Source organism: Eurypyga helias, unplaced genomic scaffold, assembly GCF_000690775.1.
Source record: "Eurypyga helias isolate BGI_N326 unplaced genomic scaffold, ASM69077v1 scaffold6003, whole genome shotgun sequence".
NCBI lineage: Eukaryota > Metazoa > Chordata > Aves > Eurypygiformes > Eurypygidae > Eurypyga > Eurypyga helias.
In genome coordinates, this window is record NW_010241774.1 from 57858 (window position 1) to 74486 (window position 16629).

Here is a 16629-nt window from a genome sequence, read left to right on the forward strand (position 1 = left end):
CTCACCTTCAGGTCTGGCAGGGCCGTCAGGGCCGAGCGCTGCTCCTCCCGCTCCTGCGCGACACCTCGGGACGGCTCCGTACGCACCGCGCCCCTCCCCCCCCAAATCTTCTCTGTTTTGGAGAAAAATGTTCTGAAGGACCTACAGCCTTTATAGCACCTTATCTCAAAAGTAATGGAAATGGGTATGATGATTACATGTGCAAATGTACAAAATCATTAACTCTACAAAGATAACATCATTCCAAAATTACAGAAAATCTTAAAGCATGCAGTTAATCGTCGTCGTCGTCGAAAGGGTTGCTGAGCGCTTCCCCTGAAAAAGGCGGCTGTTCTCGGAATCAGCAACTGCTGGTGAGGGTTTCTTGGCACGTCTGTGACCAGCGCGTTATTGCTGCATCTTCCTGATAATCTCGGCAGACACGGGGGGGTGGAAGTTGATTGTGTGGTGCCGCAGGCCCTGAGCTGTCTTGTAACTCTTCCCGCAGCGACACTTGAAGGGTTTGCGTACGCGGATTTGCGTTCTGTGGCCGTTCTTGGCGTGGTACTTGATGCCGTTTACGTTCTGTGGGGGAGAGAGTCGAGCGTTAGGGGTCAAGCGGCCCGATCGCGGCCCGGGTTTCTGGTTAAAGATCCATCAGCGCGGTGGCAGGAGCTCCCGCGCGGGGTGGTCACGCGCGGTGGGCCGATGAGGGGACGGAGAGCCTGGGTGGGTCTAATGCGCGAGGTCGGGCTGCCTGGATAGTCCCAACTGCCCCTGGCACTGCCCAAAAATAGACCATTCCATGGGCTCACACCCGGATGTTCATTGCTTCCCGACCCTTCTCGATCTTCCCGTGGCGTTGGCAAACATTAGGCAGGGGCTCGTTCACAGGCAGGCAGAGGCCGATGAGGGGACGGAGAGCCTGGGTGGGTCTAATGCGCGAGGTCGGGCTGCCTGGATAGTCCCAACTGCCCCTGGCACTGCCCAAAAATAGACCATTCCATGGGCTCACACCCGGATGTTCATTGCTTCCCGACCCTTCTCGATCTTCCCGTGGCGTTGGCAAACATTAGGCAGGGGCTCGTTCACAGGCAGGCAGAGAACACGCACAGGAAAGCCGAAGCCCCCCGTGGGGTTTATCGTTTCTCCAGATGGCTGCAGGCACCAGCAAACCCTGGGAGTTCACACGCTGCCTCCCAAGAATTAACGGTGGGCAACGCCCAACTGGGAGCTGCACAAGGCACTCGGAAAATGATCCAAGGAAGCCGCCTTCCAAATAGCTATTGTGTGGGAATACGCTGCAGCTAATCCGGGAGAGCTGATCTCCGCCGCTGCTTGGAGAGAGGACAGAACCAGCGCCGCGACCCGCCTCCCCCGCGCCGGCGCAGCCGGGAAACAGGCGGCGCCTCCGTGACGCGAACCAGGAGCCATCGTAACCCTAACTCCAAACCCTGCCCTGTCCTCCTCCTCCCAGCCTTCCGGCAAAAGCCCAAGAGGCTGTTGTGGTCTCACCAGCGTGTGAGACTGCTTTGGGGAGGGTCTGTCCTACTGGGGTCTCTCGTACCTGCTTCCGCTAGAAGAGCCTGGATTTTTGGATAAGGCAAAATGTCTTTTGCTGGAGCTGCCCCCAGGAGCCAGAAGGATGCCAAGACAGTTGGTGACAAGGTACAGCTCTGAGGCTCTGCCCTCCCCAGAGTTTCAAGTTATGTATCTTGGGGCTGTTTTAAAAACTCTCTTAAACAGCCCAAACCAATTAACAGCAAGGACATTAATTAACCCACTAAATTAAAAGTCTCGGGGCGTTTGTCTTTGCTGAACGTACCCAAAGTCCCCTCAGCTCTTTGTAAGCAGCAAGTTCCGTTCCACCAACGTGCAGCCCGTGGGGGCTCCAGCGTGGGACTCACCACAATGAGACGTCAGACGGTTCGTTTAAAAACACCACGGCAAAAGAAGCCTTCAGCGAAGAGCGCGGAGCTACGGCCCCGAACGCTTCAGAAGACTCTACACACGCCCAAGGCAGCGGGTTAACGTCTTCCATACCCCTCCCTCGCCAGCGCTTCCCTTTCTCTGCCCTGTCTCCTAATCCAGCTCCTTCCAAGCTGGAACCTCACGTGTCACGTCCTGCTCTGGCGAGGGACAGTCCCCAGCGTGCTGCCCTCCACCGCCCTGCTCCAGCCACAGGTCACAGCGGCAGGAAGGAGAGGCACGAGGAACTTCCAGCTCCCATCGGGACGGAAGGGAGGAGTGTCATGGAAGAGAAGCTGCCTGGTGCCTCACACAGCCACGGTGTTCCCCGGCGTAAAAGGGCCGTCACTCTTTACTGCATGTCAGCTGGGCAACTGCTCTGCCCCTCGATTCCTGCTTCTCTCCCCTAGAGCATCCAGGCACTGAATCCTCGGAGTTGCAAACTGCCATTGTCTGGGATGTGGAGTCGAGACTCCTCCGCCTCCAGCACAGCCCCGACAGGCGGACACGGGCCTGCAGTGCCCGTTACCTGGGTGAAGGGTGTGCGGAGGAGGCAGAGCGCTGTGCCACCGGACAAGCACATCAGAGCTACGGACCGCCCTCGCGAGTCGGCAAGCGAACGCCCTGCGAGCCAGCCCAGACCCTCTGGCAGCTTTCAGATGGTTTTGCTCACAGCTACAAGCTCAAGCGCCCGCAGGGCGAGGGGGCGTTGCTGGGTGGCATCAGAGCTGTCGGAAGGCACCTGTCAACACCTACGTAGCATTCAGGACCTGCTTACGGGAAAATCCGGGGGTGACGTGCTGCGCTTCCACGACCGCAGTGCAGTCGTAAACACTGCGCTCTCCCCGAACCTCCATCTACCCTGGAAACCACAGAAACCTTCTCAGACTTCTCATTTTGGTAAGGCATCGCTAGAAGGTGCTTTTAGACCACTTGCTGCAGGCGCTGAAAGCCTGCAACCAATATCCTCGCCATTCCACGCCAATGGTACTCCTCTCCCGATCCGGATTACTTCAACGATCCACCCAGCCTCAGGTACACCACGTGCTTCGAAGGGGCAAAAGTACTTCCAGGCAGAAAAAAAAAGAGGGAAACGCTAAGCCAGAAACCTGCGTGGAATGAACTGGGCGGTGGAAGGCCTGGAAGGTGGTAACCCCTGCAGCGCACAAGGAGCTGGTGTGACCGTGACCCGTGCTCCTGGCCGAAGGAGAGCGCTGTCGGAGTTACAGCCGACCCTGCGGCGCTTTCCCGGCTGCCGTAAGGCAAACGTGCCGCTGTCTGTCCAGGCCGTTTGCTGAGGCACGGCAAAGCCCCTGCCAGACTCCAACCACGCTTTACTGCCCTGGTTCTTTGGGCTGCTCAGCGTTCACCCTCACAGATGGCTGAGGAAGAAGGTGCAGTACAGAAGGGCGCTCCGAGACCGGGAGGAAACAATTATTAACCCGGGAGCAGATCAGGAGGAGACAGAGAAGTTTAGACTGGCACTACCCGGTTTGCACGGACACGAGGACACTTGCTGAGCTGGGCCCCTCGCAGGGCAGGACTTGGGAAGCCATGGCACGGCAGAGAGCTTGCCACCCCTTCCGAACAAGGATGTCTTGGGAGGGCTTTTTGTTTCCGATTGGTGCATCGTGTACATTTTTGCATCTCAAGGCTGTTCCTCCTCAAGTTTCCTTTGCGGGTCGTTCCCCTTTGCTCAATGTGCAAGCTCTGGCTCCTTTCTTTCTAGGATATTCCTTTCTTTCCTGTCTCTCACTTCAATACTCTCCCACTTTGAGCTCTGCCGAGTCTCACTGCTCTTAGATCAGCCTTCCCGAGGGTTTCCCCAAGGCCCGAGGAGCCTCGGCCCACCCCCTGCCAGACAGACGAGCCCGATGCCTTGGCGTTCTCTGAAGGTCCCGCTTCTCCAAGGCCAAAAAGCAGCCGCGCACAGAAGCCGCGTTTGGTGCACAGGGACACACGTTGGTCTGTTCTTACTCTATTGGCACAAGCCAGAATAATTGAAACGGATAACAAAGGGCTTGCTTTATAGTAGCGTATATGGATTATTTGGGGGGTGGGGAGGGTGTGTGTGTGTGGTGTGTGTGTGGATGCCCCATCCCTGGCTGTCTTCAAGGCCAGGCTGGATGAGGCTTTGAGCAACCTGGTCTCATGGAGGGTGTCCCTGCCCATGGCAGGGGGGTTGGAACTGGATGGTCTTTAAGGTCCCTTCCAACCCAAACCATTCTATGATTCTGTTACATATCAAACTTCATCTGCTCTTTGGAAGTTGCCTGAGTAAGTTTACCTACATCACACACACATTTTGAGTATCCTTCTCCAGAGCTAGAGACCAAATCACTGGCACACACAGGTGGGATTCAATAGAGGGAAAACCAAATGCCACCTTCCGAAATGCACACCTGAGTTCCTGCAGGTGGCATGTAGTGAAGCCTCAGGAAATCTGTGCCACACCACACCAAGTGCTGACACCTATCATAAGCAAGCAATTTTATGTCTTAAAAAGGCAGCTCCTGAAGAACACCTAGATGTTCCTGACTCACTCCTACTGCGCTGCCTATGGAAAATGGCCAACGGGCAGCAGCTGGGCCAGGGGCCAGGAGGGTCTTCTGATACTCATCTGGGCTGGTGCACAAACATGTTTGCACTACAGCTTCTGTTGTCCGCCCTAGCCTGTTCCTTGGGAGTATTTGCTGTACTCATTCTTGTCTTATTTACCTTTCCATAATGGCTTTTCAGTGCAGAAGGCCATCTTTTATCCTTGTGCATTGTTTGCAAAAAGGAGCCCCATCCCTACTGAGTCCTTTAAGCAGTGCTCTAACACAAATACCGCATCTAAAAATAACATTCCTGCCTCTCAAACGTACGTCACCTACGGCCAGACAAAAGAAAACTGTGTATATCCTCCTTTCCTCCTCGCTCCCCGAAGGAATGCATCCTTTCTCAGCCGTAAAGCGCGCCTGGCAATTACTGTGCGTGCGTGTCCGTGTTCCTGTTTGGAGCACTATAATTGTTTTACAGCCCTGACTGTGATTATCCAGTGCCCACCAGAAAATCCCAGGGCTTTGATCACAGGACTCCCTACCCAGACTCCACAAATAATTCATCAGAGGAGGGGGGTTAAGCAGAAGGGAGATGAAGGGGAAACAAGGCAACGCAGCTGACACAAAGCTAAAAGGAAGGAAACAAAGATAAAAATGAAAAAAGAAAAAATAAATAGGCTGAAAAGAAAAAAGGGAGGAAACAGGGGCCACAGAAAAGAGCAGCGAGGTGAGGCAGAGTTTAAGGAAACGTGTTTTCGTATCAGGACTGAACAGAGGTGAGGCTCTGAGAACTCAGCACTTTTTATTTGCTGCTGCTCTCTGTCTGTCAGCCTCTCCAGGGGTCGTTAATTCGTTCCCTGCCCGCCTGTTGTAACATGAAGGGTGTACATGCTGTCCGTCAGAGGGTCCCCATGCATCCGGGTAGCGAGAGAACAGCAGCAGGCACAACAGCTTGCTTGTCTGGGCAATAAAGGGAGGGGGCTGGCAGTCAAACAGAGCACAGACAGGATATAGCAAATTACAGGGTTCTCCTTCTAGCCCTTGCCATTAAGGGAGTGTTTTCTGCAATGCATAGATGCCCTGTGGGCACTCTGACTTCTAACAATCACCATGGCTTGTTTGCTTCCTGAGCTGGGGATTTAGCTTTTATACTACACCCTTCGTCTGGCCCAGCTTCTGCCACACATGAGAAAAGTATCGCTGTGAGCATCGGGGGCATATCTGTGAAGCAGTACTGGCAAACTTGCCCTCTGCTCCGAGCCTGCCTGGCATGCGGTCCTTCCCGTACTGAAGAGAGTAACTAATGCGTCATTAAAGCTCATCTCTGCAAAAACCAGACTTGCCTGTCACTAATAAAGGAGCACACTGCTTTCTTGCTCACAGTTGACTGGAGTACTGTCAGTATTAACTGATCTCGTCAGGAATCCCAGTCCCGTGAATTGCTGCTACAGGAGCCGACCCCGCCCAGAAGAGCTGCCCCATCACCGAGACTGTTTTATCTCAAATGTTATTGGTCCTCCTGTATTTCTCTCTCATACTCCTGTTCTCAAAATTTTAAGTCCCTGCTTTGCACTGATTCAAAGGAGAAGCCAAAAAACAAAACTAGTAAAAACCCAACCCAACCACCCTCGCTTTTTCGAGGCGACAGCGATAGGTCAGTGGTTGGATTTCCCAGTACTCAGTGCAAAAACTTTGAAAATTATTGAGGAACTATGCCAACGTGCTACTCCTGTTCCCAAATTCCGCCGACTACAGAGTACCGTGCTGTGCAGCCCAAGCTGTGCAGTACCATTTCATCCGTCCCTCCACCCACGTGTGTGAAGCAGTACTCACTCCTGTCCTCACAAAGTCCCGGCACATTCTATACCAGCCAGCTCAAGGTTCAGAGCTGAAGCTATTTCACTCCCATAAACAGACAGAAATGTGTCGTGATGGAGAGTAATTAAAAAGGGGCAGGGGGGATTGTTTCCCAGCATGTCACGCAGAGGGATGCAAGCCCTGCATGCGGGGCCAGACGGGCTGACAGCTGTGCAGAGGGGCGACGGGGACTCGGACCCAGGACAGAAGGATGCCAGAATTTCTCCAAGGCTCTGCCTTCTTGAGGCGACCTCCGACTTGGCAAACGTTAACCACCGCCACATCACCCTTACCAGGAAAAGCACCCCGGGCACGGTCTCGCTGAAGGAGAGGCAGCATCTCTAGCAGTTAAGCAGAAGTAATTAATTCTGGCACTGATGGGCAGAAGCTTTTAATTTAGTGACTCTGAAGGAGACCCGAGAGATTATTTTGCTGGTAGCACCTCCTGCATTCTGCAGTTAACTTGTCTAAATAATCGAAAGCTGGTTAAAACGTGTAAAGCCAAAGAGTCACTACATGTAATCTCTCTTTGCAGACAGGGATGCAGAAGGCTACATCCTTTGTAAAACTGGTATCTTGGCTGCGCTTGAGAGGAAACCAGTGAATAAAGCATGTACTTTGCTGAAATACCCCAAAAATAAATGTGAAAAGTCTGTTAAACGGGAAAGGTACAAATTGCTTTGAGAGGCCTTTTTTTCCTGCTCCACTACATCTGCAGGCAAGAAGGCAGGCCTGCACTACCACGTACCTTCTCTCCCTTTTACTGCTGCTTACCTTGTATCTCTTTTTACATCCAGGAACGGGACAGGCAAAAGGTTTCTCATCCCCTCCGTTCATGCACATGGAACTAAGGATAGCTTCAGAGCTGATAGCACTTTCTGTAGTCCAGGACTCATCACTGTCTGATTCTTCATAGTCCACTTCCTCCTCATCATACTCACTACCTAGAAAAGCAGGGCAGGGAGATAAAACAAGAATAAATAAGAGCACAGCAAGATAACACATTCTGCATTTATTACATCAGTTACAATGACTTGTAATTTCCCCACTTCTGTCCTTGCTGCAAGACAGTTATTTTTAATTTTATAAACCTATCTTTCTTATAGTTATTTATTCCTTCATAAAGCCACCACTGCTTCTTTTTCTAATAACCCAGACAGGCATTATTAATACATCTTCATAAACTGTTAACTGGGCGGCACAGAAAGTTCAAAGGCCTGATTTTAAAATGCAGTTTCATTCCTCCTCAAACACCAGGACCCTTCCTTCTTTCCCAGAGTCCCAACAGAAAATGTGGTTTCCCCCTACCCCCGCAATTAAAGCTGATTTTAAGGCTTTTCTTTATGCAATACAATACTGAAGAGCGTAATTCTACAGATCATAAAGAGTGTAAAATAATATGTTGACAAGTCCTAATGCATTTACTAGCCCTTTGGAATTAATAGGAATTATAGCACAACATTAATAAGAATTATATTGTAGCAATTACAGTTGTGAAATTCATTCCCTCAGGTGTGGGGATAAACTGCATTGTGTGGCTGCCCTGAACAGACCACAGCGTGTTCCAGATACGCTGCGACAGCCGTGCGAGCAGCTGGCGCGGGGTTTGTTGATGATTTTTAATCGCAGTGACTATTAATGAAGAAGTTAAATGTGAAACGAGAAATTAGGAAAGCAGAATTCCAACTATAAAAATAGGGTTTAAAAAAATAATTAAAAAAAAAAAGGGCAGGGGAGGGAAGAGCCCCGGCTGATTAAAAGGAAAATATATGCACAGAGGGAGAGAGGGAAAGCTGAGGGAGGCTTCTGTGGTGGCAGCAGGAGGTGGTGCTGTGTCTCCCCTCCCCTCTCTTCTTTCCCTTTCCCAGCTCTGCTAAATTTTATCCCTTCTGCTGAAAGCCAGTTTGGCTGCGAGTGCTGGAATCGCTCCCGTTATTAAAGACAATTATGTGACACTTGCACGGTTCTGCTGGCTTCCCTCACATGCCCTCTGAGCGCACGCCTCCGAGCAGGAGGAGACGCGGACAGATGCCACACAGCACTTCCAACGTCACCGGGAGAACCCATGCTGCACTGTACTACGGGGTCTCCGGGCTGGTTTGGTTTTTTGCGTACACCTATCCTCTCAAATGTTCCCCTTCGGATTCCCCCTCCCCCGGTACTCTTGCTCGCACTCGGCACCCCTCCCTCACCAAGTACGAACGCATGTCAACTGGTAGCTGCAAGGACTCTGGGCGCCGGAGCTTTAATCCGTTGCTGTAAGCTCACTTACAGATGTCAGGCCATCCACGTTTTTTTCCTGTGGTTTTCACCCGAACGGGGTGGTGCGCAGATGAGGGAAGATGGATGGTTTCCCACCGGCAACAACTGTCGACATGCGCGCACGCACACACGCTCTGCAGCACATCTGGAAAACTCTGCCCTGCTGCCTGCGACTCCCTGTCCCGCACCGAATGAGCCAAAGCCAAAGAAAGCATTATTGACCTCTTCAAATATTTCTGAACTCTAGGAACAGTTAACCTAAAATGAAGTTAAGAGTTGTTATAGTTTAATTAACTAGTAAAAAAAATGGAGGCAAAACCACAACTCTGCTTCTACGATTTCCTGCCCTTGATTGTATCTTGATGGAAAAAATTCCTCAAGCTGTTCATTGCAAGCTTTCTAGCTCAGTGGTTTTTTTTTTTAAGCAAACGCAACAGAAAACCCTATCGTAAATACACATATGCACTCACAGGATGAGAAAATACACCACAATTCCAAGCAGCAATACCAACAATTTCTGCCATTATAATCCCCCTCCCTGTAAGCCCCCCCTAAGAGGGGGTGATTTCCTCCCCAGTAGGATTTTGTCCTCCCAAAGAAAGCATCACTTGAGACTGGATGACACCTACCGAGGATATCACTACTTCTAGTGACAACAAGGAGCATACTCCCACACAGCAACGCTCGGTGCGCTACAGAAGGTACGATGCAACACGGTATAGAAGGGAAAAGATGCACAGGACCAGTGGGGAGAAGTGGCAATTATGCATTTCCATAGGTTTTCTTGTATTTTCAGGGCCATCCTTTTGATTTTTCCAACAACTCTGTACAGTAAGACCCAGTTCTGTGACATCTTTTGCCCGTGCTTCATGTACAGGTACACATGTTGAAGGAGAGGGAGCCAGAAGAAACCACAACGTGTCCGTAAGCACCCGTGAGGTCAGACCATCCTTAGGGTTTCCTTTTAATCAGCTAACCGGAATAAAAATGCAAGAAAGTTCATAAGCAAATGCTCCATTGTCTTAAGTATTTAAATCCAGACTTGTCACTATGGATTTTACCAGTGTAATGACCTTTTTCAAGTGTGAGTGACCATGTAAACATGTATTTCTTCTTGCACAAAGCACTAACACCAATAGTGGCAAGTCCCTGAAAGGCATATTACTTTATACAAAGCTGGAGCTGCAGTTTGTCACTGCTTTTATCTGAGTGTCCTAATAAACTCAATTGCTTGTACTCTCTTAAAAAAAAAAAAAAAAAAAAAAATTAACCCCCCCAATGTATTTAAGAGGCTCCTGGTATAAACAAAACACAAAAAACTTACTGTCTTGAAAAAAATTCACTAGCAATAAAAAGTTATCCTTTAAATGATTATGTTGTTTCAGTTGCCATAGAAAAACAACACTGATTTAGTCAGGCTTTTAACTGATTCCGCCTCAGAATTTAATTTCCTCCGTTGTCAGTGTCTGAGAGCAGCAACCCATGCGGTGCCTCACGGCTTGCATGCAACACATCAGAGCGGGGAGGGGGGGGAAGAGGGGAAACGACAGGCACAACACACAGGTTGGCGCTGCCACAATAAACAGCCCCTAGATGAGGTATTTTAATTAAGTACTGCAAGGCCGAGGCCGTTGGCTTCGCGAAGCCTTTCCCACGCCGAGCGGGAGTCCCTGGCCCTCAGCTACACGTCAGGTGTACAGGCTGGAACCGGAGCTGGCGGCTGCGTCAGGCGGCTTGCCAGGGGACCAGCAGTGGGCTGAAGGGAAGCGCACCGCAGCGCACTTTGATCGGCATAAACTCGGTTGGTGCTTCACGATAATAAATGTAAATATTTACTTTTTCAAAGGAAAAAGAAAAGGAAAAATTAAGCACCTTTGCAGCTAACCTATGGCCTGCTCCAGGGCGTAACAACTGCGTGACCTGGACAAGGATCCGCAGTACATCCTAAGAGAGCTCCGAGAGAGCTGGCTCGCTGATCTTTGCTTGGATGCTGCCATCCACATGGAAAACAGGACGCTGTGCTGGGGCACACTGCCCTCCCGGGGCACCGAGCACCCGTACTAACGGCCTTACTGTTTCTCATCATCCCGTACTCAAAGGAAAACTATCGGAATTAGGCTTCCCAAGTCTGAACAGCAAAAAGCTCCCCTCAAGGTCAACAACACGTATTTCTCTAGGATGAGGCGTCTAAGTATCTGGCGGGGAAAGGGTCCCAGGGAAGCATGTGCTTTCAGCAAGGCGATGTGCAGACACACAGTATTATTACCATAACTAAACGCTAGCTCTACAACAGCCAGCAAACTGCCTTTCCCATCCCTCTCCTCCGGCCAATGCCCTGTCTGGGGCTCCTTGCTAGCCAGCTCGTAGCTTTCTACCGTACCCAGCGTCATCATCTGGCTCTCATACAGAGACACTACACAGTTCTACCTCAGTCCAACCTAAACCCAACGATTTACCGTCCAAATGACTCAGTAACATCTTCCTAACACTGTCCCTGCCCTCACGTGCAGTATTCCCTCGCTCCCAGCCCACAAAGCCGTCTTCCCTCTCCTCATGCCAGCGGCCCTGCCAAAAGGCTCCCTTCATCTGTGCTGCCCCCAGCAGATGAAAACGTGAAACAAAACGAAGGCAAGGAAAGAATGCTAGTTTGTTGGGGTTTTTTTCCTGGATTTTTCCATGCTGAGGCAATGCCACTGCTCCTCGAAGGGGAGGTGGGCTGCAGGCGGGCACGGCCTTGAGGCGGACATCACCAGGCACCGCTGGCAGAACACATACAGGGTCACCAGTATTCCGGCTAGTTGTGTCTCTTTTAGTTTTTCTGCTGCCTTTAAACACAGCCCATCCCAAGTGAGCAGGCTGCCTGCATCCCAGCTGTTTATCTGCCAGAAGCAAACACAGGCACGAGAAGGGATTATGATCACTGCCTGCGTGCTCAGCAGCGTTTGCAGTGCGATGAAAAGCCGAGTTGCAGCAAAGACCTCGCCTCTTGAATGCCCATCTACTACTTTTTCTTCTTCCAGTAGATGAAGTCATAGTGCAGAAGTGTTTTACGGAGAGTTCATGGTTTGACATTCTGCAACAGACAACATCCCAGTCACACCGCTGAAAATCTGGAGCCTTATCTTTTATCTTTCCGGGGTTTCCAGTATTCACACCACTGTAGCCAAGACAAATTCTGCCTCTTGCATGAGCGAATTCATTCCACTGTGAGATTTACAGAGGGTTTTTTCCCTCAACTTTGAGTGACTCCTGGTTTGAGCAGGTGCATGACATTTGTAGTTATGTCACTTCTTAAATCTAAAGACTTGTATACTGTGCCTTGAAATATAAAGAAAGACAGAGCTTATGAAAACCAGCACAAGCTGTGTGCGCCACTACAACGTACACGATCTACCTTGACCTCTGATCAAGAACATTATGAGCTCTTCCTTTCTCCTCCCATGAAGAAAAACAAACCCAAAACCTCCTTGCCAATTATTTTTGTGACCAGAAAGCATGCATCTAAGCATACAATGAATAACTATGAGCAAATAGCTCACTGCAGTGGTAACCAACATTGCTCGTGTCACTGAAAGTTCATGGTAACTCCGATGATCGCTCATAAAAATTCAGCTTCACACTTTGTCCTGTGCAAGACTTGCAGTTTGCATTTCATAAAAACAGTTTTATGAGAGCACTTCTTACGTTGAGAGGTTTGCATTCCCATATACTGTGACCGCTTCCTTGATTTAAAAAAAGTGAATTATTAATATTATGCAATTTTTGGTCTAACACTGAAGCACATTTATGGACTTGTCAACCTTCCCTCTGCGTCCGTGGATGCACAGTCTCCACGTTCACCGGCAGGAGAACGTCCCCACAGATTATACTCATTCCTGATCTAAAGACATATCAAGTCATTGAAAATGAAATATTCTTCCTTTATATAAAGCACAGGAAATAAATGCTAGGGGCAACGAAATACAAAACAGTTCAGTAACATGGGTCATGGCTGCTGTGCAAATCTGTCGTCTGGAAGCTGTAGTAGGACCCTCAGCTGCGAGCCGGTATGGGAGGCACAAGGCAGTGGCTCTGCAAGCTTGGGCGACACATTTTAGACCCTGGATCATAAACAGACTAAGCCAGGCTTTTTCCTTTGCTTGCCTGTTTGGGGGCTGGGGGCAGAAGGGAACTCAGAGGACAGAAAGGGTTTTTCAGCCTTTGCAAAAGGTCTGTTAGAAAAATTTCTTGTATTTCAAAACTGCTTTAATCCTTCACGTCTGCGAAGATGACGTAAACACGCGTGTAATACAACTGCAGAAAAGTTCAAACGGCGCGCTGTGTAGCGCTGCAGACACCAGTACTTCAGGTTGCAAGTGCAGTTCCAGCGCTTGGAGTAAGTATCAAGCTTAAAGCAAGTGGTCAGCTCGCGACGGTGAAGGCTGGAGCCTTTCTTAAGCCAACAGGCACATGCAGTTGAACGTTTTCTCTCTTATCCCAGTGAGTACCCAGGAACGTCGTTCCTGGGAGAGGAGAGGCCAATCTGTTCTCAAAGCCAACTGCATGCTTGGCAGCTACGCTGTCGCTCGAGGGAGCTGCTTGGGATGGTTATGGTTTGTCAAACGGGCACTTGCCAAGTCTGGCAGAGACTCCGTCCCTCTGCACAATGACAAAAGAGCCATCAAAATAACCATTACAACTTATTACTGACTCGGCCTCGTGCCAAGGCCGGGGGCAGTGCAGGGTGTGTCCCGCCGGCCGCTGCCAGCCCCCACGCAGTGGATCCTGCGGGCTGTGTGGTCTGTGGCGGTGGGCGCTGGGCTGCTCTCGCACACGCTCGTGCCAGGAGCACGGCCCTCATCTTGTGCCTCAGCCGGTGCTGCTGCCAGCATCCTCCTCTTCCTCGCGACACTAGTCAGAGCAGGATTTGGCCAGAAAAATGTCTTCTGGAGAAAGCACCCTTCCTTCCAGTCCTCTCCTAGCTCAGATCAACTATCAAACACTAAATAACCAGCTGTTTAGGAACTGTTACTACTCAGAAGAACTAGTTTTCTATTTTCTCTGGCTGAAGCAAGGCTCCATTGGCAAATAAGCACCAAGAGAATTGCAAAACCGTACCTCATGTCACGATGTGAATATGGGTTCAGATACAAAGAGCCATATAGTTTTTAACATTATTTTCATGCACAAGGTACTTAAAAGCACTAGAGTCGGACAAAAATACACTTTTTCTTGTTTGTTTGCATCATTTGAAAAGTAGCTGCCAGCCAGCAGGGCCTGCTGCACCACAGGAGGGAACATTTCAGCAAGGATACGGGTAGGTATTTCTGGACATCCTCTACCCTCTCTCACAGTGGGCACAAAAACGGCAACTGTTAACTTGTACAGCCACAGAGACAGTCTGAGAAGACACCTTCCACAGCTATTTTGGAAGGTGGTACCTCAAACGGGATGAACCCCTAAGTAGTTATGCACCCAACCCACGGATAACCTCGGTGTTTTAAATGAAATGGTAGTTAGGTAGACTCCAACATCCCCCATCACTTTCAGTTTTCATTTAAATGCCCAGTGTGAGTTCATGCTGAATTTTAAGTGACTGAAAATGTATTCAATGACAAGGTTTGAACCCACTTTGGAAAGCACAGAAACGCTCCAGCTCCTATAGGTAAAACACAGAACTGAATATACTGTATTTTGGCACAGAATGATTTCAGCTGAGATACTCTGTGTGGGAAATTAGGCTAAAATCCTGGAGGTAAAGCTAAAATGATAAAGGTACAAAATAAACATAAAGGGTTTTATTTAAACTATTATTAGGACAACATTAGTATTATATGTTCTTATTCACTGTCAGTAAAATCGGGAAGTGTTTACACACGGGATCTGTTCACTATTCTGGGCTACAAGAGGAACAGAACTAATAAAAGGCAGGTTAAAATAAATAGTCCTCCAGAGTCAACATCAGGGTTGGTGGAGCAGCTGGATTCTATCTGGCCTTAGGAGCAATTGCGTGCCACTTTCTATCCTGATCTATCTGTATCTTGGTATCGGTATATCAAAGAACAGCTTTTAAAACACAGAAAATCCCCATCCAGAAATGAGAAATCCACTAAAAGGAGCTTGCACACCTACATAAGCAGGCATGTCCCAACCTACTGAATGTATCAATGTATACAAATAAAACATACGTGTCATAAGCTAAATAATGAAAAAATTCTCTCCATATCCAATTACTTGTGAAACAGCAACTAATCACAAAAACATGCATGTGAAGAACCAATCCTGGAAGAAAGAGTCAACCGACACCATGGCACGTGTGTTGTGGAACAGGACTTTTTGAGAACGCTGCAGAGGTGCTAAAGCAAATTGTTATAATGTCACTGCACAATGTGCTGTTGAGGTTTTATGGTCACACTGCACCAATAGTCTCGGGAAGTCATTTTGCATTCTTATATAAACTTTTTTTCCCCAATCCTGTTTTCCATAAAAAAGGGCTTTCAATAATGTACAATCTTCTGTGTATACACAGTACAGGAAAAACATGATAAACCCAAGAACGCAGTCTCAACTTTAAACATATTTTAAAAGTAGATTTCTACAGCTTCATGTAAACAAGAATAAGCTGTTAAACGCTCACCAAAAAAGAGCATAACCTTCCCGTAATTAAACGGCAGCATTGTACACGGCACTGTTTTAAAAATCACGAAAAGGGAAAACAAAGTAAATAAATACATCAATCCAACAGACCCCTCCCAACCTGCAAATCAACATAACAGCAATAAACCCCGTGCCAGCTGGAACCCTTTCTTCCCCTGGCTTTGGCATGAGCAGCAAGTGCAGGTATACGTTTGAAGAAAAACAAAGTGGGACATTTTCCACCTTTAGTCACAGGATGTTAATTGAACTCTGGCAGAGGTTTAAAGATACTCTCAAAATGTTCAAGAAGGAATTAAAACCAGTTGGGGCTGAGAAAAAGAAACAATCCGTCCTTCCTCCCCCTTCCTCTCCCCCCAGACATCTGTTCCAAACTTATACTCCAAAAACCAGAGCTAAGAACAGTCATAATTAATGTTACTTTGGCTTTTTAGTTGCTAGGCCTGCATTCTGAGGTTAGAAATACAAAAATACAAGTCCAGGGCACTATTACTGTATTTCAGGACTCTCCTGATGCATGTAACAAAAAAGCAGTTTTTCTTTTCTCATCTTTTCACCTCTTTGCATAAAAAAGAAGAAAAACCAGAAAGGGTATCAGGAAGCAGTTTCATGTTTAAGATAAAGGATCACAATAAAAAGTACCTGCATAAATGGGCTGCAGTTTATGAAGCTATGAAAATACATTGGAGACTGTTTTATAACACTGGGTTAACCATGCTTTACAGCTGTACAAAAGCTAGTCAGCCACGTACAGTACAGGCCGTAAAACTGCTAATGCACGCCGTCCTCACACACCCGACTGCTGCTGCCTTCATCAGCACACGAGCCCAGCGAGGATGCACCGAGCTACGTCCAGGCTCCAAGCCAAGGAATTGCTATCCCTGCGCAGGTAGCGCTCACTGCACGAGGAGCGCCGCTGATTTCAGCAGGGATTTCCAAGATGCTTCCGCGACGGACCTTAGACCCTCACGTGTGAACGGGCTGAATCATGCCAAAGGGATCCCGTGGCAGGCTGCCCATGCAGGACCAGGGTGCGGCGGAGCTGCAGAGACCCAGGGCAGCTCAGCGCCCTTCCAGCAGCTTCGGGCAGAAGGAATTTCATGCTTATGAGCCCCAGGAGGGTTACAAACCTCTGACCAGCAATGAGGGAGGCTATGACAGATTCTCCACTTCAATGCACCGCAGGGCGGGAGGATTTATTTTGCATGAAAACACACTTACGCTTCCCCCTACCTGCTTTTGAACGCCCTGACCATGTATGATTCAGAAACACCATCAGTATAATCTGAATGATAGCCGTAATGACAATGCTCAGTCCTTTAGTAAGGACTAAAATGCCTATTGGTGGGTCCAGCCCTATTCAATATTCATCAGTGACCTGGACGAA

General features: G+C 48.9%; 1 protein-coding gene across 1 annotated transcript; it reads right to left on the bottom strand.

The window, feature by feature from the left end:
- Positions 1 to 121: 121 nt before the first annotated feature.
- Positions 122 to 8724, bottom strand: JAZF1 (JAZF zinc finger 1). The gene is made up of 3 exons (XM_010148851.1): positions 8706 to 8724; positions 7122 to 7291; positions 122 to 564 (listed from the first exon to the last, which is right to left on the bottom strand). The coding sequence occupies exons 1-3, from the start codon at positions 8722 to 8724 to the stop codon at positions 388 to 390; spliced, it is 366 nt and encodes a 121-aa protein (XP_010147153.1). The 3' UTR covers positions 122 to 387.
- Between the last annotated feature and the right edge of the window lie 7905 nt (positions 8725 to 16629).

Bases quoted from the DNA above. Each gene is read 5' to 3' on its own strand.
- JAZF1 (XM_010148851.1), bottom strand. The intron at 565-7,121 runs GTAAGCAGCAGT...TCTCCCCCACAG, and splicing joins GATGTAAAAAGAGATACAAG to AACGTAAACGGCATCAAGTA.